At 43.3% G+C, this 25886-nt stretch overlaps 10 protein-coding genes and 1 non-coding gene across 11 annotated transcripts; 5 read left to right on the forward strand and 6 right to left on the reverse strand.

Annotated features, from left to right (window-relative positions):
- Positions 1-38: 38 nt before the first annotated feature.
- BYT42DRAFT_574136 (C2 domain-containing protein) lies at positions 39-5664 on the reverse strand. Its single transcript, XM_051568807.1, has 9 exons — positions 4955-5664; positions 4447-4757; positions 4054-4356; positions 3864-3984; positions 2908-3786; positions 2428-2782; positions 800-2361; positions 547-712; positions 39-465 (listed from the first exon to the last, which is right to left on the reverse strand). Exons 1-9 carry the CDS (start codon positions 5625-5627, stop codon positions 201-203), a joined length of 4635 nt encoding a protein of 1544 aa, XP_051422430.1. The 5' UTR covers positions 5628-5664; the 3' UTR covers positions 39-200.
- A 382-nt stretch (positions 5665-6046) lies between these two features.
- Positions 6047-8021, reverse strand: BYT42DRAFT_574141 (Rho GTPase activation protein). Its single transcript, XM_051568808.1, has 9 exons — positions 7897-8021; positions 7738-7825; positions 7653-7670; positions 7484-7591; positions 7317-7403; positions 6926-7239; positions 6757-6834; positions 6484-6609; positions 6047-6414 (listed from the first exon to the last, which is right to left on the reverse strand). Exons 1-9 carry the CDS (start codon positions 7961-7963, stop codon positions 6077-6079), a joined length of 1224 nt encoding a protein of 407 aa, XP_051422431.1. The 5' UTR covers positions 7964-8021; the 3' UTR covers positions 6047-6076.
- Positions 8022-10200: 2179 nt separating this feature from the next.
- On the reverse strand, positions 10201-11601 carry BYT42DRAFT_594253 (mitochondrial carrier domain-containing protein; the record flags this gene model as incomplete). The annotated part of the gene is made up of 8 exons (XM_051570755.1): positions 10201-10354; positions 10418-10583; positions 10641-10758; positions 10830-10966; positions 11038-11117; positions 11199-11251; positions 11311-11414; positions 11496-11601. 8 exons carry the CDS (start codon positions 11599-11601, stop codon positions 10201-10203), a joined length of 918 nt encoding a protein of 305 aa, XP_051422432.1.
- A 1329-nt stretch (positions 11602-12930) lies between these two features.
- Positions 12931-13712, forward strand: BYT42DRAFT_574147 (cytochrome c oxidase, subunit VIa). The gene is made up of 4 exons (XM_051568809.1): positions 12931-13123; positions 13197-13245; positions 13306-13417; positions 13482-13712. The coding sequence occupies exons 1-4, from the start codon at positions 12997-12999 to the stop codon at positions 13554-13556; spliced, it is 363 nt and encodes a 120-aa protein (XP_051422433.1). The 5' UTR covers positions 12931-12996; the 3' UTR covers positions 13557-13712.
- Positions 13713-13974: 262 nt separating this feature from the next.
- Positions 13975-15050, forward strand: BYT42DRAFT_615075 (uncharacterized protein; the record flags this gene model as incomplete). The annotated part of the gene is made up of 5 exons (XM_051571921.1): positions 13975-14005; positions 14144-14286; positions 14347-14649; positions 14733-14906; positions 14994-15050. 5 exons carry the CDS (start codon positions 13975-13977, stop codon positions 15048-15050), a joined length of 708 nt encoding a protein of 235 aa, XP_051422434.1.
- A 130-nt stretch (positions 15051-15180) lies between these two features.
- On the forward strand, positions 15181-18477 carry BYT42DRAFT_574154 (uncharacterized protein). The gene is made up of 19 exons (XM_051568810.1): positions 15181-15357; positions 15418-15470; positions 15527-15649; positions 15710-15775; positions 15832-15917; positions 15979-16068; positions 16127-16285; positions 16341-16394; positions 16449-16526; positions 16590-16605; positions 16658-16743; positions 16801-16840; positions 16898-17001; positions 17059-17255; positions 17319-17360; positions 17431-17503; positions 17554-18133; positions 18189-18288; positions 18349-18477. Exons 1-19 carry the CDS (start codon positions 15203-15205, stop codon positions 18437-18439), a joined length of 2193 nt encoding a protein of 730 aa, XP_051422435.1. The 5' UTR covers positions 15181-15202; the 3' UTR covers positions 18440-18477.
- Positions 18405-21513, reverse strand: BYT42DRAFT_382412 (uncharacterized protein). Its single transcript, XM_051563310.1, has 10 exons — positions 21132-21513; positions 20974-21058; positions 20847-20899; positions 20383-20734; positions 20225-20324; positions 20002-20157; positions 19840-19918; positions 18991-19772; positions 18796-18904; positions 18405-18733 (listed from the first exon to the last, which is right to left on the reverse strand). The coding sequence occupies exons 1-10, from the start codon at positions 21135-21137 to the stop codon at positions 18605-18607; spliced, it is 1851 nt and encodes a 616-aa protein (XP_051422436.1). The 5' UTR covers positions 21138-21513; the 3' UTR covers positions 18405-18604.
- Positions 21514-22266: 753 nt separating this feature from the next.
- Positions 22267-22906, forward strand: BYT42DRAFT_574165 (uncharacterized protein). Its single transcript, XM_051568811.1, has one exon. It carries the CDS (start codon positions 22404-22406, stop codon positions 22653-22655), a length of 252 nt encoding a protein of 83 aa, XP_051422437.1. The 5' UTR covers positions 22267-22403; the 3' UTR covers positions 22656-22906.
- Positions 22907-23010: 104 nt separating this feature from the next.
- BYT42DRAFT_t94 lies at positions 23011-23083 on the reverse strand. The gene has a single exon. It is a non-coding gene; the product is annotated as a tRNA-Thr (tRNA).
- A 170-nt stretch (positions 23084-23253) lies between these two features.
- Positions 23254-24194, forward strand: BYT42DRAFT_574168 (uncharacterized protein). Its single transcript, XM_051568812.1, has 4 exons — positions 23254-23682; positions 23763-23824; positions 23879-24011; positions 24074-24194. Exons 1-4 carry the CDS (start codon positions 23648-23650, stop codon positions 24123-24125), a joined length of 282 nt encoding a protein of 93 aa, XP_051422438.1. The 5' UTR covers positions 23254-23647; the 3' UTR covers positions 24126-24194.
- A 518-nt stretch (positions 24195-24712) lies between these two features.
- On the reverse strand, positions 24713-25798 carry BYT42DRAFT_474263 (uncharacterized protein; the record flags this gene model as incomplete). Its single annotated transcript, XM_051563593.1, has 6 exons — positions 24713-24821; positions 24877-25060; positions 25168-25283; positions 25347-25438; positions 25493-25540; positions 25607-25798. Coding segments are annotated over 6 exons (741 nt in total), but the record flags the coding sequence as incomplete, so codon positions are not given.
- Positions 25799-25886: the final 88 nt, after the last annotated feature.

Below are 25886 nucleotides of genomic sequence, written 5' to 3' on the forward strand. Positions count from 1 at the left end.
TCGCCCATGGCGGTCTTCGAATTGCCTTTTTTCAAGGCCTAAGGTTCCTCGAACGCAAAATCATATTGTTTTTTATTGGAGATCCATTGCCAAAATATGGCTGCGTTTTACAGAGAAATAATCCAATAGAGAGTACAAATTTTAGGTAGAGAAAGAAAAAAGATAATAAATCCATAGTACATTAATAGGATGAAAAGAGATTAGATGCGTTTGCCAAACAGTCCACGACCTGAGCTGCCATTTTCCAGGCTGTCGCTCAATTCCACACGAACATGAAGTTCGCCCGTGCCTTCAGGTGTCAAAGGCACCCAACCATCAAAAGCGGTTTGTCCATTTTGGAGACGCTCCCAGACATCAAATGTGATTTCACCAATATCCACATCATCTTTCAATGTGTTGTGATCTTTCACCTTGATATCCATCACGGATTTTCCGGAACCGATTCTGTAAGAGAACGATTCGTTCCTATAATAGAGCAATGTTTAGTGCACCGTCGCTGAGAGACATTCTGCGGCAGAAACGTTGATGTGACCGATTGAAACTTACCATTCTGGCGTCAAAGTCTTCTTGATATGTTTGGTCTTGTAAACCACCTTGTTGCCAATACGGACACGAACATAAGGATCACTGGTACCGCTTCTATCCATGGCCTTCAAATTTCGAGCCGAAGAAAGCGTCACATGGATGGTGCCGTCGCGACCGGCAGACCCATCTATCATCCATAAACTCAATGAGATTTTCTTTTCTTCCCTTTCTCTGGTACATGCTGCATGTATGTGACATTATATCCATTACTTACCGCTGCTGTCTGTATTCACAATGGAGCGTGCCGCTGTTCCGCTAATAGTGGAATCCATACTTTTTCGGTCCATTTGAAGATTGGAACTCGTCGATCGGCTGATATGCGTTGGGGCAGGAGCGACGGGCGAGGCAGCTTCAACGAGAGGCTGACCGTTCGTAGTGGGATGTGCTTCGGCAGCAATGATAGAGGAATTGGTAGGGCTGGGTGTGACAGGAGAATCGGCGGCTGACGGTTTCTCTTTCTTGCCGAGACGTCCGATACCGCGGATACCACTGCCAAGAGCGGATACACTGCCACCAATGACAGACACGCCGCCACCAAGCACTTTACCGCCAGCACCAAATACTTTGCCTCCCGCGCCAAGACCAGCATCAAGACCGGCACCAGCAAAGGATTTGGCACCACCAAGTGCCGCACCGGGAGCGCTAGTAAACATACGTGTGGTTGCCGACAGCAAGGAAGTACCGGTACGTCTTCTGGCCAACAATTGTGGTTGCCATAATAAGCGAACTTTGAGCGTGGCACCCTCGCCAAGGTCCACTTCCACTTCCTTGGCAGCAAAACTTTCCAGTTGCTCCGCCATGAATGGAATTTGCGCCTCACCGAGCAACGTATCCTTGCCAATCTGGTCCCAGTCATAGACCTGAGCGGTCAGTCGTGCACCAATACGGCGCAAAACAGGCACCGTGAAGACTTCATCCTTGAATACCGGGTTAAGCTGTTTCTTGTACACCTCTGTCTTGTGAACCTTGATATCATCCAAACGGAAGACCACGAAGGGATCGCTGGTACCTGAACGATCGGCTGCACGCAAATTGCTTGCTTTCAACGGGGTGACCGTGAGGTTACCCTGGTTTTCCAGGCTTTCGCTGGGGTCCAAAGCAAACTGGATGACGGGTCGGTAAGCGAAGCTCAAGCGAATCGTACCACCAGGACATTCCAACAACTTGAATTCTTCGCCTTTGAGTTCAATCAGTTCTTGCTCTTCGGCCGAACGGGTTTGAAGTTTCTTCACAATATCGCGAACGGGGTTTGTCCAAAAACCGACATAGGAATCTTCCTTGTCGTTATCCTTGACGGGCTTCAAACGAACCACTAGGCGCGAGAAGTCCAGTTCCTTGACAAAAGCGTCACCGGTCTCATTGAAAGGCAAGTCGCGACCCTTGACCTGGGCAGTGCGGTACTGGGCATCATTGGAATCCAGTAAGATGTCAGCCGTCACCTTTTCCTTTTCCGGCAGCTGAGCAGCGTGAATGGTGACGGACAGAATACCGGAGTTGTAGGCCAATAAATCGATTCGTTTATCTTCGGTATATTTGATAAGCTCACCATGCAAATCTTTCTCGGGCAGTTCTTCTTTTACAGGAGCAGTCGAGGTCTCAGTGTCAGGCTGAGCTGGGGTAGTTCCATTAGTTTGTTCTGCAGGGGCTTCAGCAGCTTGAGTTTCATCCTTCTTTTCATCTTCCTTCTTCGCCAACTCCAAGGTAGGATGAAATGACACTTCATAATGCAAAGTACCCTTGCCCTTCTTACGCTCATGGTTAAGTAAATCGGCGTGACTATGAATAATGTTAAAAAAATCCCATTCATCAACGGTGAACGTTGTGTTTTCTCCTTTCACTTACCGATCCTGCGGTGATTTATGTACGCCTTCATAGACTTTCTGGCCATCAGGCGTGGTGGTTTCCCGAATAATGTCCTTGAGAATCAAATCAGCCTGACCCAAAGTCTTGTCCTTCTGGAACTCATTGTAGTCCATGACTTCCAAAATAAGGTCTTCCCGAATGGAGTGAACAGGCACGTAGAGGGCCGTATCCCACGTAGGGTCCAGATTGTCGTCGATATATTCGGTTTGTCCACGAACTTGCATTCCCGATAAGATACGGACATACGGATCCGATTTTCCACCCGTCATCGCTTCCACGTTCTTGAGATCTTTAGCGCCAAAGAATTTAATTCTCACCACACCAATGGGCGAACCTAAACAAAAAAAGATTGACCCCGCAATCCTCAATCAATCAATGCTCAAACAGACATATAGTAGAAAAGGTTGTTGATCGCTCCTCTGATGAGGGGCAAACGAAACGTAGACTACTGATACTTACGATAAGAACCATGACCCAATCCTTCAGCAAAACCTGTCATGACGACGGGTTTCCAGACAGCACTGAGATGAATCTTGCCAGCGCCATCCTTGAGACTCCACCAGTCTAAACCTTGCTTCACTAACTGTTCTTCCATATCCAATAAGCTCGAGCGCCACCGACCGATGACTTCATCTTCACTGAATTCTTTGCTGTTCACGATGTTCACACCAAGATCCAGCATGGTCTTATCAGCGACGAAAACTTCCACATATTTGTCCCAGCGAGGATTGATACTACGTTTGAACGCTTTGGTGCGTAGACGTTCTTGGCCATTCACACGGACAATCGCATAAGCATTGACATCCGAGCTTCCCACCAAAGGAAGGCTAAGACCGCCTTTCTTCTCTCCACCGAGTTGCTTGCATTCATGGACCGTAAACCGTAAAATACCACTGTTCGATTCAGCAGGAGGGATGATGGTGCCATCTTCTTGTTTATCCGGTCGTGACACGGGGAAGTAGCGCATATCACATTTGATTTCTCCGACCGCCTTGCCATTACGGAGTACCACTAGATTCAATCCTTCCAATACGTTGTTGGCTTCAGCAAGATCCTTCAAATCGCATGTGGCAACGCCAACAGGGGTATCTTTGCGATTCGAATTACGATCCATCACTTGCAAATAAATAGAGTCATTCAAGTTATTGAGTAGGACGAAATGGCTTTCATCCCATTTAGGATTGTTCTGATCTTCGTGAGCTGAGGTACGACCCAACTCGGTGTTGTGCACATTGCCGATATGGAAAGTGATATATGGATCCAAGGTACCGAATAAATCAGAGGCCTTCAAATTGGAGGCGGAATATACCGTGATAGCCAGTACACCGTTTGCGGAATCTAACAATCGAAACGGACATTTGTAAGTCTATCATCGAGAAAAAAAGACACTTTTTATCTCACACAAGCTTGCTTACCTAGATCAGTGGTACCGGCCATCATACCAGCCACATCCAGAGTATAAACATTAGGTGCATACATCATGGGACCAAGCGTAGCATGCACTTGTTCTTGGACAAAAGTCTGCAATCCGGGAATCTAATGAAAAAAAACAGCATTGAGCGAACCTAGGACATTTGTGCATATCCAAAAAATCAATAGCCCTACGTTATTGATATCGAAACCAAACGTTTCACCGCCAACAGGCTTGAGAGAGTAATCAAACTGGGGAGGTTCCAAAAAGGAGGCTTGAACGGTCTTGACATGGGGGAATTCATTGAACAGCTTGAATCGCAGACGCATGGTACCACTGAAGGCCAGATCCTCAAGAAGAACGGGCATACCAGCACCAATCATACCCTTACCGACGCGAATGGTCAGGACAATCTTGGGGTTCACTTTGGATTGCAAGTCACGATGGGTCAGATCCAGTACATCGTTGGGAATAAATGAGACTTTCCAGTCCATGCACTAAAAGGGCAACCCAAGAATTTTTTTAAGTTACACTTGCAATTGAAACTTCAAGCAACACTTTACAAAAAAGGATTTTGAACCACTTACCACAACGTTGGGCTCTGTCTTGGGATAAGTTTTGATGCTTTCGACAATGGGAGCTTTGGTGCCCAAAGTAAATGCACTGAGACGAATGGAATCGAGGAACGAAGGTGTATTCTCAATCAAAATGGCATCAGCGATACCAATGATTTGAGCTGATAATACCGGTTCGTAAATAAGCCAGAATCGCGACAAGAAGTGATTAATCCATCCTGCGGTCTCAGTATCGGTTTCCAACTTGGTGGTCATCATTTCTCGCTGCAAGTCATCACGAACATTACGTCGGAGTCGTCGGATAGATGTTTGGTAGTACGTCGCTGCAAAAAAAGGTTTTGGGAAAGATTAGTAACATGAATGATGGCGCCCATCTCAAAATAGGCCAAGACCGTTGTTTCGTTTTTCTTTCTTGTCCTACGCTACGTCTTTCCCAAAAGGGAATAGATCTCGCCCTTCCATCCACGTCCGTACTTTCTATTTTCCTTTTATTTTTATTTTCCCCCTCCAGACACCTTACCTAAGAATGCACCCACGACAAGACATCCCATTAAACCGGCCCCAAATCGAGTCAGAAGCCATGTGAAGAAGACGGCAAAGATCATCGCCGCCGTATTATGATACCATTCACCGTAATAAGCTTCGCTGAGGAACTGAGATATGAGATCGTCGGTTTTCTCGCCACTGTCTGTACGCGACGGTTTGAAAATTTCAGCTAATGCATCTGCATCCAAGTGTTGACTGAGGTTGGTCATCATGACTTCATCGCCCGGGTTAGGCAAGGCTGAAAATGCGGTCCAGCCTACTTTATACCAATCTGGAAGACCTTTGCGGTACCCTTCCGTAAAAGTACCGGGAATATCGTACGTGTCTTGGTCTTTTGCAGGTGCGGGTGCTACGGTTTTGGCTCCAGCCGATGAAATCGCAGCGGCGATATCTGACGTGTCTGCAGTATCAAGGTCCGTGGCCAAGGGCGGTGCTTTGTTTTCTTGCGCCTGTTTATCGATTGTACCCAGGTTGGCCTTCTTCTCGGCTTGGGCTTCTTTTTGAGCAGGAGACAGTTCTGCATCAAACGTATATACATTGCTGTCGGGAGCGCTTGTTTTGATGGCCTCATTGGCTACCGCTTGAGCAGCCTTGGCCTCCTCTTGCAACTGGGGTTGCTGGCTTGGCGGCGGAGATGAAGGCTCCATGATGAAATCTATTCACGGTCTTTTTTTTTTTTTTTTTGTTGCTTTGAAAGAGATTGGAGAAGTATAGAGGACTTCAGAAAGAAAGAAAAAAAAAAAGAAAGATTTCAGACGATGAAAAAAGAAATGGCAAGATAAAGCGTGTTGCTATAAAGAAAAGGAAATTAAGGAGGCGACCGGAAAAAGGCAAGGAAAAAGGAATAAAAAGTGGAAGAGGATTTGAACAACAAATCGAAGAGAAAGAAGAATAAAAAAACAATTGTAACCTTGATGCCTAAAGCAAGTCAAAAACTTTAGGCTTCCCAAACATCGGTGCTGATCGGCATTTCAATCCCCCCAAGAGCGGTTTTTTAAAATGAAAAAGAAAAAAAAAAGTATACATTTTTTTGAATTTGGCTTTTTCCCTCTTGGGGAACAAGCACCGGATGGAAATAAGCGATGTAAACAATTGTTCACCATTTTAATAGTTCGTGATATTCTTGAATAAGTATTTTAATAATACACATATCGCGTTGCACTTGTCGCATGTAAACAGCAGCACGCGCAATCGCCGCATCCTGCGTGGTGGGTACGGGAGATCCGTCGCTGCCTGCAGCACGGATTATGGTCGGAGCAAATACAATGGCCAGATTTCGGGCTGTCATCAAGTTGCGGTTCGAATGCTGTACTACCTCGTTCAGGAATTTGAAGAGATACTGTAAAAATCCCACAACATGCGCTCTTTTGCTACAGTCCTCCATCACCTGCGAATGAACCCGCTTCAAAAGCTCCTGGGGATACGAATCCATGTCTAAAAAAATTCAGTCGGTTTAAACGCCGTCTAAAAAAGGGACCCTTTGTTTCTTTTTTTTTTTTATACCTGTCAAATCCTCTAGTTTATCGGCCAAATCAGCGGATAACAGTGGCTCGGGAAGCTCTCGTAGAAAGACTTTCAGTAAAGCGGCTGATAAATGAATATCGTAATTCGCTAAATCCACAGTTTCTCCTAAAAAAAATATTAAGCATGAGTTTCATAATTTTCACATGAACTGTGTGTTTTCTCCTTTGTTAATAACTCTTGGTGGCATTGCTTTTTGGCAGTATTTTATACCAGAGTTCCACATGCCATTTATCGTTTTGAGACAATGCATACCTCGATTGAAAGCTTGTTTCACTTGCTGCAGTTCGGAGGCGGAAGGTGGAATGCGAAACAATCCTTCCTGACGGAGTCCTGATTATTCAATATTAGCCAACTGCAAACAGGGAAAAAGGCAATAAAACTAAAGATCAAAACCAAAAAATAAAGCAAGCAATCACGTTACCTGATGCCTTTAGATGCTGGATAATCCGACGCACGAATTCAGGAATAAATGGATCATCGTCGGAGGGATGTGCAGTGTAACCTTCCAATTGGGCTAGATCTTCCAAAGATCGTCCAAAGGCCACTGAAGGTGTTACCACCTTCTTTTGGACTCGGCGCTTGGTTCCTGAACGGGAAGACTCGGATGTGGTCACAGGCGATAACTGGAGTTCATAATCAACAACCGCTTGTGGAATGTTCAGTTGCCCCAAGGGGATGATTGCATCAAGTTCCTGCAGCGATGAGATGTAGTGCAACTTGCGAGCAAATTTCGGACTATCAGAAGACAATGGTCAGCGTGAATGTTTCCCGAGCATTCTCCCCAAGTGAATAATAAACAGTAGTACAATTACCTTGCTATTCGATTGGCCAAATCAAAAATAACTCGGTAAGTCGTAGTTAAATGGACGACCAGCAATGACTTGAGATTCTTCTTGTACCTTTGCAAGTTTTCAAAACTTTAAGCCCATTGCTCTCCTTTTTTGCGTTCTCTCTTTCTTTTCCCACTCAGAAATTTTACTTGCGATCCAGCATACGATAAGCTTTCAACAGCCAAAACCACGACGGTCGATAGAGAGCGGGTGACGAGAAGAAAACAAGCACGTAATCATTTTCCACAAAATGATCCCTACATTAAAGTTGGCTTATTTTGGTTCCGAGCGAGTCGAATACAGGCAAAGATGACCTACAATCGCTGCATAAGGTAGCTTTTTGATTGCCGTCGCGCCAATGTGAGTTTCCTGTACTTGAGAAGAATGAGTTCGGAGCACTTACTCTAAAATGAGGTCATAATCCACGACATCAGGATCAGGGAACTTGCAAGCGCTCAAAACTACAATTGGTCTATTGTTTTCATCTAGGCCTATTCGTTCGTATGCGATTAAAATGAGTCCATGGTATACTCAGCCAGCATGGACAAAAATTTTAACGAACCAGCCTCGTAAAGAATATTAAGAGCTGCTATGCCATTATACTCTGGACTTGCAGGAGACAACCGCATCAAGATGCTATCAGAAAAGAAGTAATATAATCAAAAATTAAAACACTGGCACCACTGCCAAGGATCCTGTGGTTTTTCCCAAATGCATAAAGTTGCACATTAAAAAAAATGGGAAGGTGACATCATCACGGCAAATTATCTTTTCTCTGCAAAACGTTTTTGGGATGCGCGCTCGTCGCATTGTCGTGAACCCATCAACGTCATCATCGGGATCTGAACCCAAGCCACAGCTCCGACTATCGCCTACCAGAGTATAACAACCCTGCCTCATGATAGTCTCCGATCAAATAGAAGAATAGACAAAAGTATAACTTGCCATGAATAAACGACAGTTCACTTTTGGTCTGGAAATCTAGTCTTTTGAGCGTCTCTTCTCAAACAATCTAAAGTTCGACTCGCGGCTGAATGCGACTTCTTACTGTTTATTTCAAAGTCACCGTAGGAATTTGAAACTCATAAAAGTAAAATGCAAACTAATGATACAGAAAAAAGAGAAATGGCAATACAAGAAAAAGACATAAAAAAGCATAAACATCAAATGATGAGAGTAAATAAAAGATAATTAATTCGCGTGTTGGAAAATGACCAGATTAGGGAGAGAAGAAGATATAAAGAAAACAAGAGCCGTCAGTGAAAGTATATCTTATACAGCTTTCTTACTTCATTGAAAAACTTACCGTAACCTCTGGACCTCTTCCAGAAGTCCGCATCCTGGGGAGGACGGCGATAACCGCCCAGGAGAGGCGAGGAAAAACCAAGAAACATCCAGGAACGACAAGAGGAAAACACCCCCCCCCCCAAAAAAAAAAAAAACCAGACGTCCAACCGAAGGGACACAGGAGAGAACGCCAGAGAAAAAAAAGCACGACCACAAGCACGACCACCCGGAAAAGGACACAAGCGGGAGACAAGGTCAGGAAAAAAAAAGTTGTCCGGAAGGAACAGAAGCAACGCCGAAGGGGCAGGCAAGCAACGCGGACAACGGAAAAAAAAAAAAAAAAAAAAAAACGAAAAACCTTCGTGACGGGGGCCACCAGCAAAAAGACATCCTCACCAGGACAGGACCAGAAAGCCTGCAAGCTCTGTAGTGATTAGATGCCCCATAGGTGCCGCATTGTAATAGAGAAAGAAGGCGGTCAAACGTTGTATTAAATATTGTTTGTTACAGGTTATCGGATATCTCAACTATAAATTTTGGAGTTGTTCGGATGGCCTTTTATTATGGACGCTGTCCATCGAAACATATCATTGCATTTTCGATTATTATTTTTGGAAATTAGAAATTTTGAAATTCCTACGGTGACTTTTGAGCAGGAGTCTACACAGTTGATATTGTTTCAAAGATCTAAGAGACCTTCGGTAAGCTGACTCAGGGATTTTTTTGCTGGTCACTCGGAACTGTAACCGGCTTTATTACCCTCACAATCCAGGCAACGGTCTTAGCTTCCTATCGATGCCTCTCAGTCTTCCCCTTTTTCTGATATATCTTGATCAATTTAAACATTAGCCTTGATAAGTTATATGAACTTGCCCGTGCTTATATACGCGACTGTTAGTTTCGTACTTGCCCTGTCGTGGAATTGCACTGACGACAGACTATGCTGATGCGACAGTCATCGACGCTTTCTGTCTCAAGATTCGACTGAATCCCTAATGTTCCTGATGAAATTTTGTTCAACCTTGGTTCTTCATGCGACTAACAATATGGAGAATCATATAATGATAATTTGGCTGCTAAAAGAACTTTCAGGCGTCGTTTTGCAAAGCTAATATTCATCCACAATATTCTGCTTCTCATGCTAGTAATTAGAACATATTTTACAACTAGCTGTGGGTGGCATCCATGCTGTGAGTTATTGTATTGCCATGGAAATTAAAAGCTTTATAATGCAAAAACATCTGTTGATCACGGACAGAGTCAGTTCCCATATATTGATTTCATGCGCCCAGAATGATCAGTTCTTTAGGCCGCCAGTACCAAGTACGGAGACCCGGCGACGTAAGGAAAATTATCAAGATATTGCCACTAAGCATGGAGACACCGCATTCGAAACGGTCGTCGCAGAGTACTTTATCGGGATCGACGGTAATGAATGGTAGGTAATCTCTATTTAAATGTGATGTTCAGTTCTATAGATGCTATGTTACAAACGAATGAAAATATAACTACCGCAAATCTAACAGTGCAATATAAGCTCAAAATATTCTAATATTTTATTATCCTAGTCGACGGCATCTTAGCTCATAGCCTTCATGGTCATTTCATATGCAAAGAAAGTGGCTGCATTGGCGGGGAAAGCTCTGGCCATGGTAGGGCCGACGCCATTGAAGAATGCCCTGGGACCACCTTCTCGTAACAACGATCGCACAGCGGCTGACACCGATTTGATTCTATGGTTTAGGTTAAGATTCTGCAGTACTCCCCAAAGCAGACGAAGTTCCTTCTTCCTTTACCTGACGTCGTTTTGTATACGGCTTTTGATGACATCCTGAGGATAAGCGGGAATCCATGCACCGAAACCGGCCAAACCACCGGCCATTAACAGATCCAACGTCGAAAGTTCAGCATTTGGATCAGACTTCATGGACTGGAACACTCGCTTCAATCCTTCATATGTGACTATGAAAGGATAACTGGTGAGCTTGCGGCTATATAGTGCACTCTATTTTTACGTACCGAAATAAAAAGCGTAACTGGGAGAATCTCTCAACAAAGTGATGCCCAAACCACGATACACGCCCTGAGGTCCGTTGGCTCGAACAGTTCGCATACCACAGTCCAAAACTCCTTTATACTATCAGGATCAAAAAGATGAAGTAAGAAAAATTAGTTCGAGACCCATGACTCAGCAAATCTAAAACTCACAGGAGGTTCAAGCTTTCCAGAAGCACCAATGACACCAGCCGGATCCTGCGTTTGCAGCTTCACCTTCAACAACTCAATGGGACAGTTGCAGAAGGCCATCACTGTACCGGCTAGAGAGCCTGCAATAGCGATCTCACCTATCATATCAAAGTTCCACTGTTTAACGATCCTTTTCCCCCTTTTCGCTCCATGATAGCGAGTTACGTACCCAATGATAGCACCTTGCTGGCATCTCCTTGTTGCAATATACGACGGAACTCTCCGTTGGACATGAAAACAACCGCATTGCTGATAAAGGGAAAGTATGATATTTAGATCAGCAGGTTCCCTGGGTAGGAGCATTTGATCCAACAAAAAAGGATGACTTACCAAAAACCGATACCAGCTAGCGGAGAAGCGACACCACGGTAGAGACCTTTGGGCTTTGAAACAAGTTATTATTCCTGTGCCTTTGACACTCGTTACCGTTGTCTACACTTACTCCTTCCTTTGCCACCAGTTGGCGGAAACAGTCCATAGCGTTGCGATAAATAGGTGGTGAAGGTTGGGTTTGCAGACGCACCTTCAAGGTATCGAAGGGATGCCCTATAAGAATAAGAATGAGCTATGTCGTTGATGCCCGGGACGGAACACCGAGATTCAAGTTCCAAAGCTTCGGTAACTTACCAACCACGACTTGTGCCCAACCACCAACGGTGCCAGCAACGAGATCTTGGGCAACTTTGGGTATCGCGAATCCTACGGGAAGTGCTTCGGTGGCAGTTGTGGCCATATTATCGATTAGTTGTATCAAAAAGGGAAAGAAGAAAAGCCAAACGCACAGGCACCAGAGTTCCCGAGCAACGGAGTTCACCATGAATCATTGAAAAAATCAAAGCCACCGTTTTACCCAATCATATTTGCATTTCCTTTGGCTATCTCCTGGCCACCGAAACCGGAATGAAACAGCGATAACCAACTCACAAATCACAATACACAAATTGAAGTTAGAATACTCAATCCTTTTTGAAAAAAATAACACATACTGCTTTTTGCACCTGAGCATTTATATCCCAATCGAGGAAGCTCTTGCCAACAAAGTTTTACTGTTGTTGTTTAAGACCTTCCAAAGATTCGTTCTCCGATATTCAAATTTCGCCACCGAATCAATCGGGATTGATGCCAAGCGTGAGAAAAAAAAAGAAAAAGATCACCAGCGATGGCACTAGATTTCCCGCTTTTCATGCATAACATAACTACCATCCGTCCTCCTTTTGCCAATTAACGAATGGTATACGTAGGCGATTGCAGGTTGTCGTTTATCACACAGTAATTATTCATGCTTGCAATTGTCATATTCTATGCGATATTGTTTATGACTAAATTATTGTTGGCATATGACCAGTGGGATATGCTGCACAAATAGCACAGAACCAGTTGGAAGTACAGAGCATATACCTACCATTATTAAAATGTTTGGGAGTTATGCGCGCTAATTTTCAGTCACAAGGCATTTCCAACAACACTACTTCATACTCCAAAGCGCAAGAAGTTTGTGCACAAAGGCAGCGTTTGGGCGCCTGGAATTTCTTTTCTATGTCACTTTGATAGAAGAACGGCCGAGAGAGCATACGACCTCGTTCTTCACTCTGAGATGATCCTTTCTCCATTCATCAACCTCAGATATTTTGACTCCTATAAAAAGAGGTGCCAATGATACTCGGATCTAAGCGTATTTGAGTCCCCTATACACTCTTTTTTTTTTGCCAGATTGAGTGACAGAGCTTGAGACGATGATTCAGCAGACGAATATGCCCCCCTTTAAAGTCGGATAATGCTCAAACGAAGGGAGCAAAGATACAGATGCTTCTGATGATTGAGCATTATTGTTCTGACAATAATGAAGTACAATGACTGTTAGAAAAAATGCCCATTTGATATTATTGCTTCAGATTGAGGTGGAAGAAAAAAAAAAAGCAAGTGGGTGATTCCACACTTGCATTGTTTCCGTTGCAGGAATGCATTGGTTGTATAATGATTTAATCTCAGCGTCCAGTGCAAGGCGGTTTCAAAATATGCCAAACAGCGCAGCCACTCGGGTTTTTTCCCCACGTGATACAAACACGAACACCGCTGTTCTTCTCCATCGGATCACCGCGCCTTTCACTCCGTTCTGTCAGTTTGCAATATGGCTTCGCGTGCTTTCTTCACTACTCAACTCCATTCCGCTCGCCGTTTTGGTGTTCGTTATCAGACCAACCTTGCCAAGAATGATTTCGTAGCTGAGCGCGAAGCTATCAAGCATCACGCTGCAGGTAAAGCGGCTAGGATGATTTCTGATCGTCATTGCTCATTGTACCCCATTCACTCATCGTACCATCTCTTTAGACGCTGCTGAGACTTGGAGAAAAATTGCGTTATTCGTTTGCATTCCTGCGTAGGTATAATACTGTTAGTTTTTGAAATCATGGCTGTTAAATCCGTCTTGCTATTTTAGACTACTTGCCTCTGGTATCAACGCCTATAATTTGTATCGCAAGCATCAAGAGCATGCTGCTCATCATCCAAAGGAGTGGGTTAAATACGAGTATATCAATTGGCGAGCTAGGGTGAGTAAAAAATAGTTATGAGGATCGATGTCATATGACGAATCGAACTGATGGTTTGTTATAGGACTTCTTCTGGGGACGTGAAGCACTTTTATTCAATCCCAAAGTGAATCTTCCTGCTTCGGAGGAAGATCAGTAGATGGGAGAGATCTTCCATTGCCATTGTGGTATTATTTACGTGGATGAGTTGTTTAAGTTAAGCTGTGTGACGAAAAAAAGAAGAGAAGAACCCCAGTTTTCAATCAATCAATTGAATCATGGTAAAATAAAACGACGTAAATTCCTTTGAATCCAATTGATCGCTTCCATATAATTTTTTTTTATCATGCACATGCTTGATCTTTTTTTTTTCAGATAAGGGGAACGAAAGAGAAAAAAAAGTTTTACTATAAAAGCCATTCCATCATTCAAAATGGACTTTTCTCGCCAATCTGCATTCCTTAACGGATTGTACAAATATTAAGGATGATATCGCAGCAACTAGGAAAGATACGGCTTCCGTATGATCAAGAAGAGATCTCTGGATCGACTCTTACAAAATCTACCAAGCACCGAATATGGCTCCCTATATTAACATTCACATCCATGGTAATCCTGATAACTGTGACCAAGCTTCGTAAACCACAATGTAATGGCGAACCTATTTTCTCTAGTTTATCGGCATCTCACTGATCCCTTTCATAATCCGATACATCACCTGTCATAACGCATTTTCTTTCCTGACAGAACTGTCAGGACTCGAATCAACCTCTGACAATATCAAGATTATCCCTTCCTTCGCCTTCAAACTGGAATGGCTTCATTTACTGGCCATAGCACTATACGCTTCAGGGCTCAGTAGTCTACGATCAAACAAACATGTGCATTGGGTATGTTCTCACACATAGCTAATTACTCCTTAAAAGGCAACTTAACGGAATTATGTTTAGTGCTTTCTACCATTGATCGCATTGATCAGCTTTCAGGTATCAAGAGCGACATGGGCATTACTGGATAAAGACATGTATGTTCAAGATCAGTTGAACCAATCATGGCAACAAGCGTACGATCAGTCATCCGTTCTCAGCCACCTGGAAAGCGAATGGCACTGTCAAGGATTCCTTTCCCCTTCCGATCGCTCAATGCTAACCTCGTCCAGCTATGATCATCCCTGCTTTCCAAAACTGGCCAAAGCCTTTGCTGAACCAATTTATCGATGGGGGATTGCTCTTTGGGCACTGAAATTCATTCAGGTAAAAAATCGGATTTCATCTTGATGAAAACGGAAAAGGCAACCAACAACATCAGATCACTTTCCTAACTGCTGCTTTAATAGGTTATTGGTTTACTGATTTGCTACTCGTTTTATTTGCATTTGGACGATACCATGATGGACGACAAAGAACGATGTGTCACAGAGGATGATAACAATGAGCAACAGTCAAGTGTAGCCATTTTCACAAATTCGGAAACCATCTGCGAGAAGCTCATTGCTGTGGATACCCCGGAGGTATAACCCGTAAACAGCAACTTACCACCAGCGTCAACCGCTTCGATATTGATCTTTTCGTTTGGACACATGAATCCACACAAAAAGGACGCAACGTCTCACTTATGCAATGCAAGACGGTCAAACATTATCGTTGTCATTTAAATGGTTACCACAGCTTACACTGAAAAATAATTAAATGGCATACAAAACTGTTGTAGCAAGGCAATGGTGAACGTAATGATAAAATCAAAAAGCTAATAATAAAACACCTTCTTTTTTACCTCCTGTCTTTATCGAAGAGATTACCGTCGTAAATGGGTGACCTATGCAATGACATGCGGAATATCAATTTGGAATTGAATAAATTCCCGGTGAATCGTCTTCAGCGAGGAAAGTGCACCAAGCATGATGTAGCAACTATGACATCCGTTCGGCATCTTGATCCTTCGGTTATCCGCGAAATACAATCGTAAACACCTGGAAAGAATATATGTTTTTCTTGAAATGCTGACTTTTGTCACAATTTCAGATCACTGGTCATTACTTCGCTTCAAGCGTGTCTACAAGAACTCGTCTACAACGGTATACAGTCCTCTAAGAAACTCATTATCCTGCCAGGCGACTCACCTGTAAAGTAGCCTTGGACGCCAACGCAACATCAATTGATGTAGCGGTCAATATCAACAAATACCTTGTGAGAGTGACAGACAATGGCGTGGGCATTCCATCTCAAGACTTGGATCAGCTTGCCACACGATACGGTACGTGAACAATAGTAAACAATTTATCCTGCACATCAGTCAAGGTAACCATGGGCACAGTCACCTCCAAGTGCCATACAATAGCGGATCTGCAGTCAACACACTCTTTTGGATTCCGCGGCGAAGGTATTATGCGTAATGGCGAGATTTGGCAGCCACACTCATAATTTTTTCTTTTCCAGCTCTAGCAAGCATAGCTGAAGCAAGCATTTTACAGATCACTTCGCGACATGCCCCAGAGAAAGATGCGTACATGGCGCTGTGGAAGGTACCATCCTAGCATTATTATTCTACTTTTGGTTAGCACGGCAGCTAAAGCCACTCTACAGGGAGGGGCGCTTATGCAAAAGACAAAAGGGACTTTGGATTCTAGGTATCGATCAGGAACAATCGTGACCGTGCAAGACCTGTTTTACAAGGTAACCACGACCATGAAATCCTGCGATTCAAATTTTGCTGTGCTTAACGTGCCATCAGTACCCTGTACGTCGGAAGAGAAACCTGGATCTATCTAATGCACAGGTTACTATGGATTCCATAAGGAGAAGCATGGTCCAGATCGTACTTCCGTATCCCGAAATCAATTTTTCACTGACTGATTTATCGCGCAATACAAAATTACTGGTGGTCAAAAAAGTAAGACGAGTTTTTCTTTGCATTGGAACTTGCATGAAATTGATTCTCTGGTTAGTGTGGCTCCAGTGCTGATGTTTTTCGACAAGTATTTGGTGACAGTCTCTCACGGGTATGTTTGTGATGGATCACGGTTCACGGCCATAGTTACCAATCTTACTTCTAGACGCTGCAGTTGATAACACTTTCTGACCATGCTATAAAAATACATGCATACTTTGGAGTACATGGCGTACCGACAAAGGTTGTCGATTCTGATAGTTGGGTTCTTTTTGTATTACAGAGTTACTCATGCATCAGTTATTAGATCCACCAGTATATATGCAAGTAGTACATCATAATTTTTATGGGAAATATTGACTCATGACCTTCAAGATATCAATCGACAGTGGATTTCAACCGCGGAACTGTACAAAGCGATAACCAGTATATGGAACTACAGTTCGAGTAACACTTCACAGGTATAATTGCGTGTCGTGCGTCATGGATGATCCTTCCTATCAACCTGCAGTTTGTAGTTGCCAGACAATGACGAGTCGGATAGCCGTAAAAAACGAGGTAACGCACAAAGTAAAGGATTGATAAATCGCACTTGTCACTGATGCAAAGCTAAAGGACGATTCATGGCACAACATCCCATGTTTCTCATTTTCATCGACCACCCTTCCATGACAACTTGTGATATATCCTTTTACCAAAAACTGACGACCGAACACAAGGTAATATATGTCCTCTATTTCGGTGTATGAAAAAAGTAAAATTGACCCTTTTGACAGATTCATGCAACTTTGAAACGCTTGCTTGAGCGTATTACTGCTTCTTTTTTGCATAGATTTGAACTTCTTGACAAAAGCAGCTATCGTGCGCTGGTGAAAACCATTGATGCCCAGTATAAACAAGTAGAACGATACCCATCGTCAACAGATGATCATGAAGGAACAAAGAAATTCACAACAACCACTCCTTCGTCCATGTTTGTACAACTCAATGTCATCAAAGCAGTTATGACTCTTCACACTAACGCATGCCCCCGTAGAAAAGAAACGTTACGCTCAGGAAGGGGAGATGTCAAACATAGGTGCCAATTGTTGCGTATGAGTTTTGACCCGTTATGTATTGCTGACTCGCTATTTCCATTTTACATATAGAACGTCTGTGCTAGAAGAGGCCCCTCAGAGCGGCTCTATGGAGACTATGGATGAGAGGGATGAGAGATATGAGGTACATCATGCTGCTGATATTAGCGGTTCAGTAACTGAAACCTGATACAGATATTCCAAGGCATACAACTGCCTATCAAACTGTCGCGGGAAGATCTTTTGAAAGCCGATGTCCTTGGTCAAGTGGATGGCAAGTTTATTTTATTAAAGGGCCAAGAAAATCTGGTGATTGTGGATCAGCATGCTGCCGATGAAAGAATCAAGCTGGAAAAAATGTTGGCCAGAATGGATCCTATAGAAACTGTACATATTGATCCCGGCATCAAGATTCAGCTGACGTCTCATGAATATGAGCTGTTGGTACGCTTTACGCCCTACCTGCATACTTGGGGCATCCACTTTTCATGCCACTTTCGCAAGTCAACTTCCCGCACTTCGCTGGCTCAGTCGCGTCATTTTATTACTTCGGAAGCTTCACCTCATTTCAGTGTGAACGACAGTCGAAAGGACACGATCTATATAGAGCAATTGCCTCAACTTGTGGCTGATCGATGTATCATCAATGAAGACATGTTGGCCGATCTCATCAAAGAATACCTTTACTGGCTGGAAGGTCACGATTTTCCAGATATGGCGATGCAGATGTGCCCTCACGGTATGATGGAAATCCTAAAATCCAAAGCTTGCCGAGGTAATTCCAATGAAAATATACGTGGATATATTGCGATTGTCTCATGCGGCTTTAGGTGCCATCATGTTTAATGATCTGCTGACTTTAAGCGATTGTCAGCATATAATTACTGCGTTGGCAGCATGCCAATTCCCGTTTCAATGTGCTCATGGCAGGTAATAGACTACATTGGGTATTTTTATGGCGCGGTCTTTGGTTAACACTTTTTTGAGTAGACCATCCATAACTCCTTTAGCCTCCTTGAACCAAATGCGTCATTTAGAAACTCCATCAAGACCAATACACTGGCAACGATTCGTCACTTAGAAATTACCAATATCTCCATCTTTAATATCATGGTGTAATCCAAAAAAAAAAAAGCTTGATGCTGAAAAACGTATATAAAATGTGTTCCTTTTCTCTATAGGAAGAACAGATCCTATGCAGAATGTCTATCGTACATATTGTAAAATATTATTAGTGATGAGAAAATTATGATTCACTTGGTTCAGTTTCGTTGGGCTGAGATACGCTGCTGTCTCTCATTTGCAAAGGAGATGCTGTGGTTTCATAGGATGAGATGCCGAGCTCGTTAGCTCGTGTGAGCGCAAGATTGAGCCGCTAGGAAGGATGGTTAGTATCAAAGGGAATGATTTCTTCATCATTTTCTTTGTTTGCCTTACCACTGCGAGTCGATACTCAAAGTCATATTTGGAATATTTGAGGGCCGTTTCCCAGAAGGCGCGTCCTCGACTTTTGTTATCCAGGCTCCATGCAGTGATACCCGCCTCCCTATACACCAATTTTCATGAATATCAAGAACGAACCGTAAGCAGCTACTCTTTCTTAAATAGATACAGATTCACCGCGTGACCTACCAAAAGACAAAGGGCACGATCCATTTATCGGTTTCTATCTTGTCCTTGTGATCAATAACCCAGTTCAAATGGATGATGGATTCTTGATGACGGCCCATTGCGTTTAGGATAGATGATTTCAATAGAAGCAAGGCTCCGCGCTGATCAAAATATTCTGGGGGCGGCGTCTCTGGTAAGAGCTCTCGTGTACGGATACCATACTCCATTTTTTCCGCTTCAAGAATGCGATTAAGCGCTTGCTCTGTGAGTGCCAGGCTCTGTTGCAGTAGTTGATCGTCCATGAAATCGAATGCATTCAGTATGTAGAGATATTCCAGAGCACAAAGGGACATGTCCATATCTTGATAACCGCTTGCTTGGAAAGTCTTGACCTTGCTCAGCACATACTGTTCCGTGGCAGCAGTGCTTGAGTTTGTCTTTCCTCCAACCAATTCAGGGATTTCGGCAAAAGCAAGGATCGCTTCTGTGTGGAGACCGACCATCTCGAGACAAGCTGCATGCAGATATCGGAAGATCGCAGGCGACCAATATTTTTCTTTGTATAACTGCTCAAATAGGACTCCTGCTTCTTCCCAATTATGCTGCATCATATAATTGAGACCCAGTTCGTAGCTACAGAGATGCAAGACTTCGACCTCGGCCCATTCATTTTTGCTAATCTCAATAGCGTACATAAAGGATTGCGTCGACAGCGATAAATTGCGGGCCAAGCGTGATGTGCGCCCAGCAAAGTACAAGAAAAACGCAGAATTAGGATAGGATCGCTGTGCATCTAGTAATGTCTTTAAAAAAGAAAAATAAGCACATCATGAAATGTATTCAATATACACGGCCTTCTTTCGGTCTTACTTCAATGGCAGGTTGGGTATATTCTTTAGCCAGGATCTGCGGGCAGTGTGAGGTCAAGATAGTGTAATATGCGAGGAGCCTGTATTAATAATATGGCGCAATACGCCGTTAGAAAAAAAGACCATCAAATACTTTTTGGTTTATAAAAAGTGTAATGATTACATGAGCGACGCCATAGGCGATCTGATACGTCGTTCTTCCAAGCAAAGTTTCAATAAGGCGAACCCTAAATGCTTGTCTGCCTTCCAACCAAAGGAGGAGACAATACGCAAAATTTTTTGTGGTAAAGAGGCCAATACTAAATGGACCGTACCGATGCTATCACATATTTCACGTTAATAAGCTGCTCTTTTTTTTTTCTGACTACATCAAAAAAGGTTCTTACCCGAATTGAATGCCTGACACCGTATCGTGGTCTATGAAATCATTGTATAACTGGCCCATACGCTTATACTCTTGCCACACAACACTGTAACTGGAATAGGCTGATGGGATACATTAGCTAGATCCATTCCTACGATAAGACGAATAATTTTAACCTACCACGTTTGATATTAAGGCCACATTTGATGTAACCGACGACGTTTTCCTGAAGTAAATTCAGAATAGCCATTTGCAGACAGCATTCAGCTTTAGCAACATGAGCACGAAGCACGCCGTTGGGAATAAATGTGATTTTGTGTTTTTCCAAGCTGGTGTGTGTAGCCGGCTTGGGGCTCGCTGGAAGGCCTGTGCGTCTGGCATTGAATTTGATGGAATTGTAGTAGTTGGTGAAATAGCGTACGACGGTGTCGCCCATCGTTCGCTTGGTTGCCCCATTGATTTGAGCCGTGGCTACATCGTAAGCTGACATTAACACTTCAATCGCATTCTGTGTTGTTTGGTTATTCATTGTCTATTGTTATATCAGCCCTGGCTCCTTGCTATATCGTGCTATCTACTTTTTACTTGCCATCACAGCTACAAGGAGGTATAAGTATCGCATGACATATTCAGGGATGAAGAACGCTTACCTTTAAGAAACGCCATGGATCCCAAACCAAGAGCGTGAAGAGGGTCGCTATAGTATCCGCGTTAAATGGAAGATTTGTTATTGGGAAAACAAAGACGCGGTCATACCAAGTAAGCACTTACGTGGCTGCTTGTCTGTCAAACATGCATTTTGCTTTCGTGAATTGATTGTTGAACAAGTGGTGGATGGCGACCAAAATACGCTCGTCTAAAAATACATGGTGAGTGTGAGCTTACACATAAGAGAAACTACAGATGGAAAAAAATAGGTATCACCATACCGGCATTCTCCTGCTCTCGAGGATTGAGAAGGTTGGGCTCGACGTCTTTCAGGTCCACTGATCGGAGCGCTACACAGTTGGCATTGTTGAACCGCAGATCAAGGATTTCGTCCTCGTATTTATCCTGGGCTTTGCCAGGATTGGAAACACTCTGTTGATCGGGGATAGGCTGAACCTCTTCATCCACTACTGTGCCTTCTGTTTCTGACGAATCGTTGCCGTGGCCGGAGCTGGGTGTTTCCAAGGATAACCGGCCGTCGGATTCGCTGGTATCGCCCAAAGTGCCATCGGAAGGTCGTCTAATATCATCGGCGTGACAGACTCGCAAATCAGTCGCACTGTCTGCAGGCGACATGACAACGGGCTGTATTTGCTGTTTTAACGAGAGACTGTGTTTCAACGCGCTCAGTACAGAGTGTAATTCGTGATGACCATGGCCTTGACGAGATCCGTCATCGCTACTGCTTTCACTTGATCTACTCATTGTCACATCGCAAGTATCTAGCTGCAACACGGCGGTCTGCAGAGGTGGTAAGTTGGTAGTTGAGGTTGGTTCCTGAGTGTCCGTGGAAGAAAGCGAAGGATGGATTGGTGGGTCACTGATAGTAGCTTCCATGATAAGGCAGACAACAACAAAGAAAGAGCAATGACAGTAGAAGGAGAAGTGATCCCGCGACGAATTAAGTCTTAAGAGGAGGAGCTGTTGGCTGAAAGGAGAGAGGGGATTTTTTAAAAAGCACTTCTTTTGGGAATTGACAGCTAGGGGAAGAGATCAAGGAAAAAACAAGGGGGAAAAGGTACCGTCTCTACTGTCCTGCCTGAGGGCGCACGCCTGCGATCAGAGCATCCTATGATTAGCAAATATTGAATGGATAGTATAATTCTCTAACCTACTGCAGTATGCATGATTGATGTTCCATCATTCGTTGAATTCCACCACCATCTCTAACCCTCCTTAATCAATAAATGAAAGTTTATCTTTACACGACGACAACAGGTATACTGCGTTTTAGCCGAATGGCTAAAATACATCACACCATACAAATTAAGGGGGTTCATCCATGGAACCTCAGCCCAAACAATAAAAGCTTAAAAAAGCACATCGGCACCTTGATTATGCAAATAAAAAGATATACAATGAACCACGGATAATCCATATCGATTCCATCAATGTCTGTACTTCTGCCTGAAATCTTTTTAAGACTCTGAAGATTTACCCGCAAATAAAAACAAGCACGTAAAAAGTAACTGGATAGAAATGCATGTTTCCTTATGGGGTTGATGGTAATTTTTAGAAAAATCTTATCTTACACTATTGCATCTATCGTGCCGCTGCTTCATTCCGGCGTGAGCGCCATGGGAAGTGACCTACCGATACCGCTTGATAAAAAATTCGCAGTTTGTTTTATTATCTATTTACATGAAGCTCAAAGGTACAGAAATACGTTCACCCATGGTCAATATCTGGCATTATGGCAGCGACAGTCATGGCGGATGATTAATCGCACTGCGTGCATCGACTGATTTTCGAGCGCTATTCTATCTATTATTGAAAAAAATAATCTGATATCCCGTCCTGCATTCAGACAGAGCTCCTTCAAACCCATTGACAGATAAAGAAACATTGACAGAACCCATCAAAATTACGGACTTCTTTTAAGATGCACTGGGCAGCATAAAAATTTGCTACGATTCTAAATCATTGGGGTTTCCTATCACTTTTACGGTACCAATTCGATGCTTTATCTACAGCGCCGCCTCTTTCATTGAATCTGCGATACAAAAAAAGACCGCCAATGATGGTTGTTATTGTTCTTCGTCGATTGCAGAATCCAAAAAAAAAAAACGAAAAAACAAAAAGATTAACTGCCAAAATACGTGCCCCCTGGCTGGATTGAACAACCGACCTTCAGTTTACAAGACTGACGCTACTACCACTGAGCTAAGAGGGCCTTTTTTGGAAATTTTCAAAAAATTTTATGTGTCGGCTCATATTTGTGACTGCTTTACATCAATTTCCGGGCCGGACAGCGCCAATCCACCCAATAAAACACGAGCGGGAGATGAATGATGCATGATTGCCATGTGCCATCGGGTGTTGCGAAAAGGGATATTGCCAGCCGTTTGCTTAAAGCGAGTTTAATTAACCTCACCGCCACTTTATCCTATTCGGTTATAGTTGTGCTTAAGGTATAAGTCTTGGTCTCGTTAGAGACATGGTGCGTGTTCTACGTTTTGTGGATTGGTTAATGTGAGGTTTTTCTTTTATATTCACTCTTTTTGAACTGTATGCTAAAATGGAAAGCCAAAGATGCAAATCAGTGAATATTCGCAAAACATGGTTGGCTCTGTACCGTATTGTGTATTTCGATCCAATGATACTGTAGACTTTTGCTCAACTTTTGCGGCGAGGTTTATTAAAATTGGCTTATGTGACTGTGAGCAATGCACACGATTTGTTTCTCGTCTTCAAGTTTAAAAGTCTGCCTTTTTTTCTTTTCACGTTCTTTTTTGATATGGAAGCCGGGTTGATATCGCTTCTTGATACGATGTAAGCATTGTTTCCCTCTTATCGCTTCTGCTTTTGAAATATTTACAATAACTCATTCCGTTTTGTTTTGCATGTTGAAGCGCTGATAAAGATGGCGTGAAAGGGGTACTGCTGGCTGACGACATGGGCTTGTGTCTTGGAGGTAGAATCACGGAAGCACGCTGATAATATACAAGTTTCTAACGCAATAAACTAGCACGAGGAATTGCAAAACCAGATTCAGCAGCCTTCATTGCTGCGATTGCAAGCACATCGCAGGAACTAAACAATCAGGGAGAGCCCGACGCGAATGCACAATACCCAACGATCACAGTTGAATATGAGGAATCGTATGTCGAATGTGTAAAAGAGGAAAACACGTCTATGGTTGTATTAACTCATTTGTGAATAGCAAGGTCGTTATACGCAATGAAGGAGCATTTACAGTGGCAATATTTATGTGATACATTCAATGCAAAGGTCCCAAATTCCATTTAAATCCATAAATCACAATACCGTTTTTTACAAGTGAGAGAGCAGACAATGTATTCTTGCAAACTGGTCAAAGTCGGGCTCAGCCGTTGTGGCGCCGTACTTCAGTGATTGATCTAGGCCAAACAACAATAGAGCCTTAACATGATGGTAAAATGCAGGGGGAACGTTGAGGAGTCAAAGGATGTGAAGACGATGGACCATTATTACTGGGACACTCTGTAGACCATTTGATACCCCAGAAATAAAGGTTTGTGCATTAGTGTCGTTTATTTGGAGTGAACGAGTCATGACTTTTTGATCGCTTTGATCAAGTGTCTTTCTTGGTGGGGAAAAAGTTTGTAATTTTGCTTTTGGGCTGATCGGTCGCTTCCTTTTCATCTTTAACAACCTTTTGAACTTTTGCACTTGGAGGTGGATCTTTGGAAGCAGGCTTTGTATCGCGTTTCTCATCGGCGGCTGGCGAAGTTTCCCTTTTTCGTTTTGCGGCAGTAAGGATTTCGTGCTTCTTTTCATCATCAGGCTCCTCCTTTTTAACAGGAGATGCGGTTGCTTCGGGTTTCTTTTTCTGCAAAAAGTTGGAGATTGATCCTTTTAATTCGTCCACAGGTACCACAAACTCGGCGGAATTGTTTTTGACCGGACCCACTTTGTCTGTTACTTGATAGCTAACGAATAGAAGTATGAGATCACGCAAATTCATTTTGGAAAACACTAGCATACATGATCAACTCGCCCGAATACGGCCGCATAATGCTCACTTGCTTCTTTCCCCATGGTTCAGAATGATCAAGCCACGTTTCGATATCTTCTGATCCATTTTCCAAAATAACAGGCATACGATCATGCAGAAATGAAAATTCCGCCGAAGGGCTGGTGGTAACAATGGTGCATGTGTACAATTTCTCTGATAGTTGATGGCATGAGGGATATGAACCATGCGAATATGATGCATTTCCATACAACTCCAAACCCCCAAATTATGCGACCTATTTACGGTACGTCCTTGCTTACCGTCATTCAGATGAGATACATCGTACAATCCTGCGAATAACATCAATTTCCCGTCTTTGCGTTTCGTGTAGTACGGAATCTTTTTGCCGCCCGATAACACTCGCCATTCATAAAATCTACGGTATCTTTCAGCTCAGGAATATCGATCTTTCCATCATCGATCTTTTGTGTACGTTTACCCTTCTGCCACCACCATACAGCGTCGTTTGTTTTTGGCCGCATCAAACATGGACTGACCTTCCATCAGTCGATCGTCTCGTGCATTGATCGGCTAGGCATGGGTCAATGAGATTCAGCTGGGACCAAACGTATCCTTAAGTAGTACCTGGTTATCTGGTATCTGCTTGGCCCAACACGGAATAAAGCCCCATTTCTGTACACAAACAGGACCATGAGCTTGTAGAACGACTTGCATAAAGGAGGTTTTGTGTCACTTCACCATAGTCTGTAGAATGCATTCACCTTGTTCATCTTGACGAACCACAGGCACCCATCTTCGGGGTGCGACGTTATAACTAGGATAGAATTTATCCTCGTCCATCCATGTCTCCTTGATAGAGCTCATATCACTTTCTTTCAGTCTTGCTCGGAGTCTTTCCGGACATAGTGAACACGCGAAACGCCCACACATGTTTTTCTGTGCAGTATTACGGGAACCGCTATATTTAAAACAGCAGAGGAAAAATGTCAACTGTGGAGGAAACTCAGTGAGACATTCC

This window comes from Radiomyces spectabilis (assembly GCF_025331425.1).
Source record: "Radiomyces spectabilis strain NRRL 2753 chromosome Unknown BYT42scaffold_8, whole genome shotgun sequence".
In the NCBI taxonomy this organism is placed as follows: domain Eukaryota; kingdom Fungi; phylum Mucoromycota; class Mucoromycetes; order Mucorales; family Radiomycetaceae; genus Radiomyces; species Radiomyces spectabilis.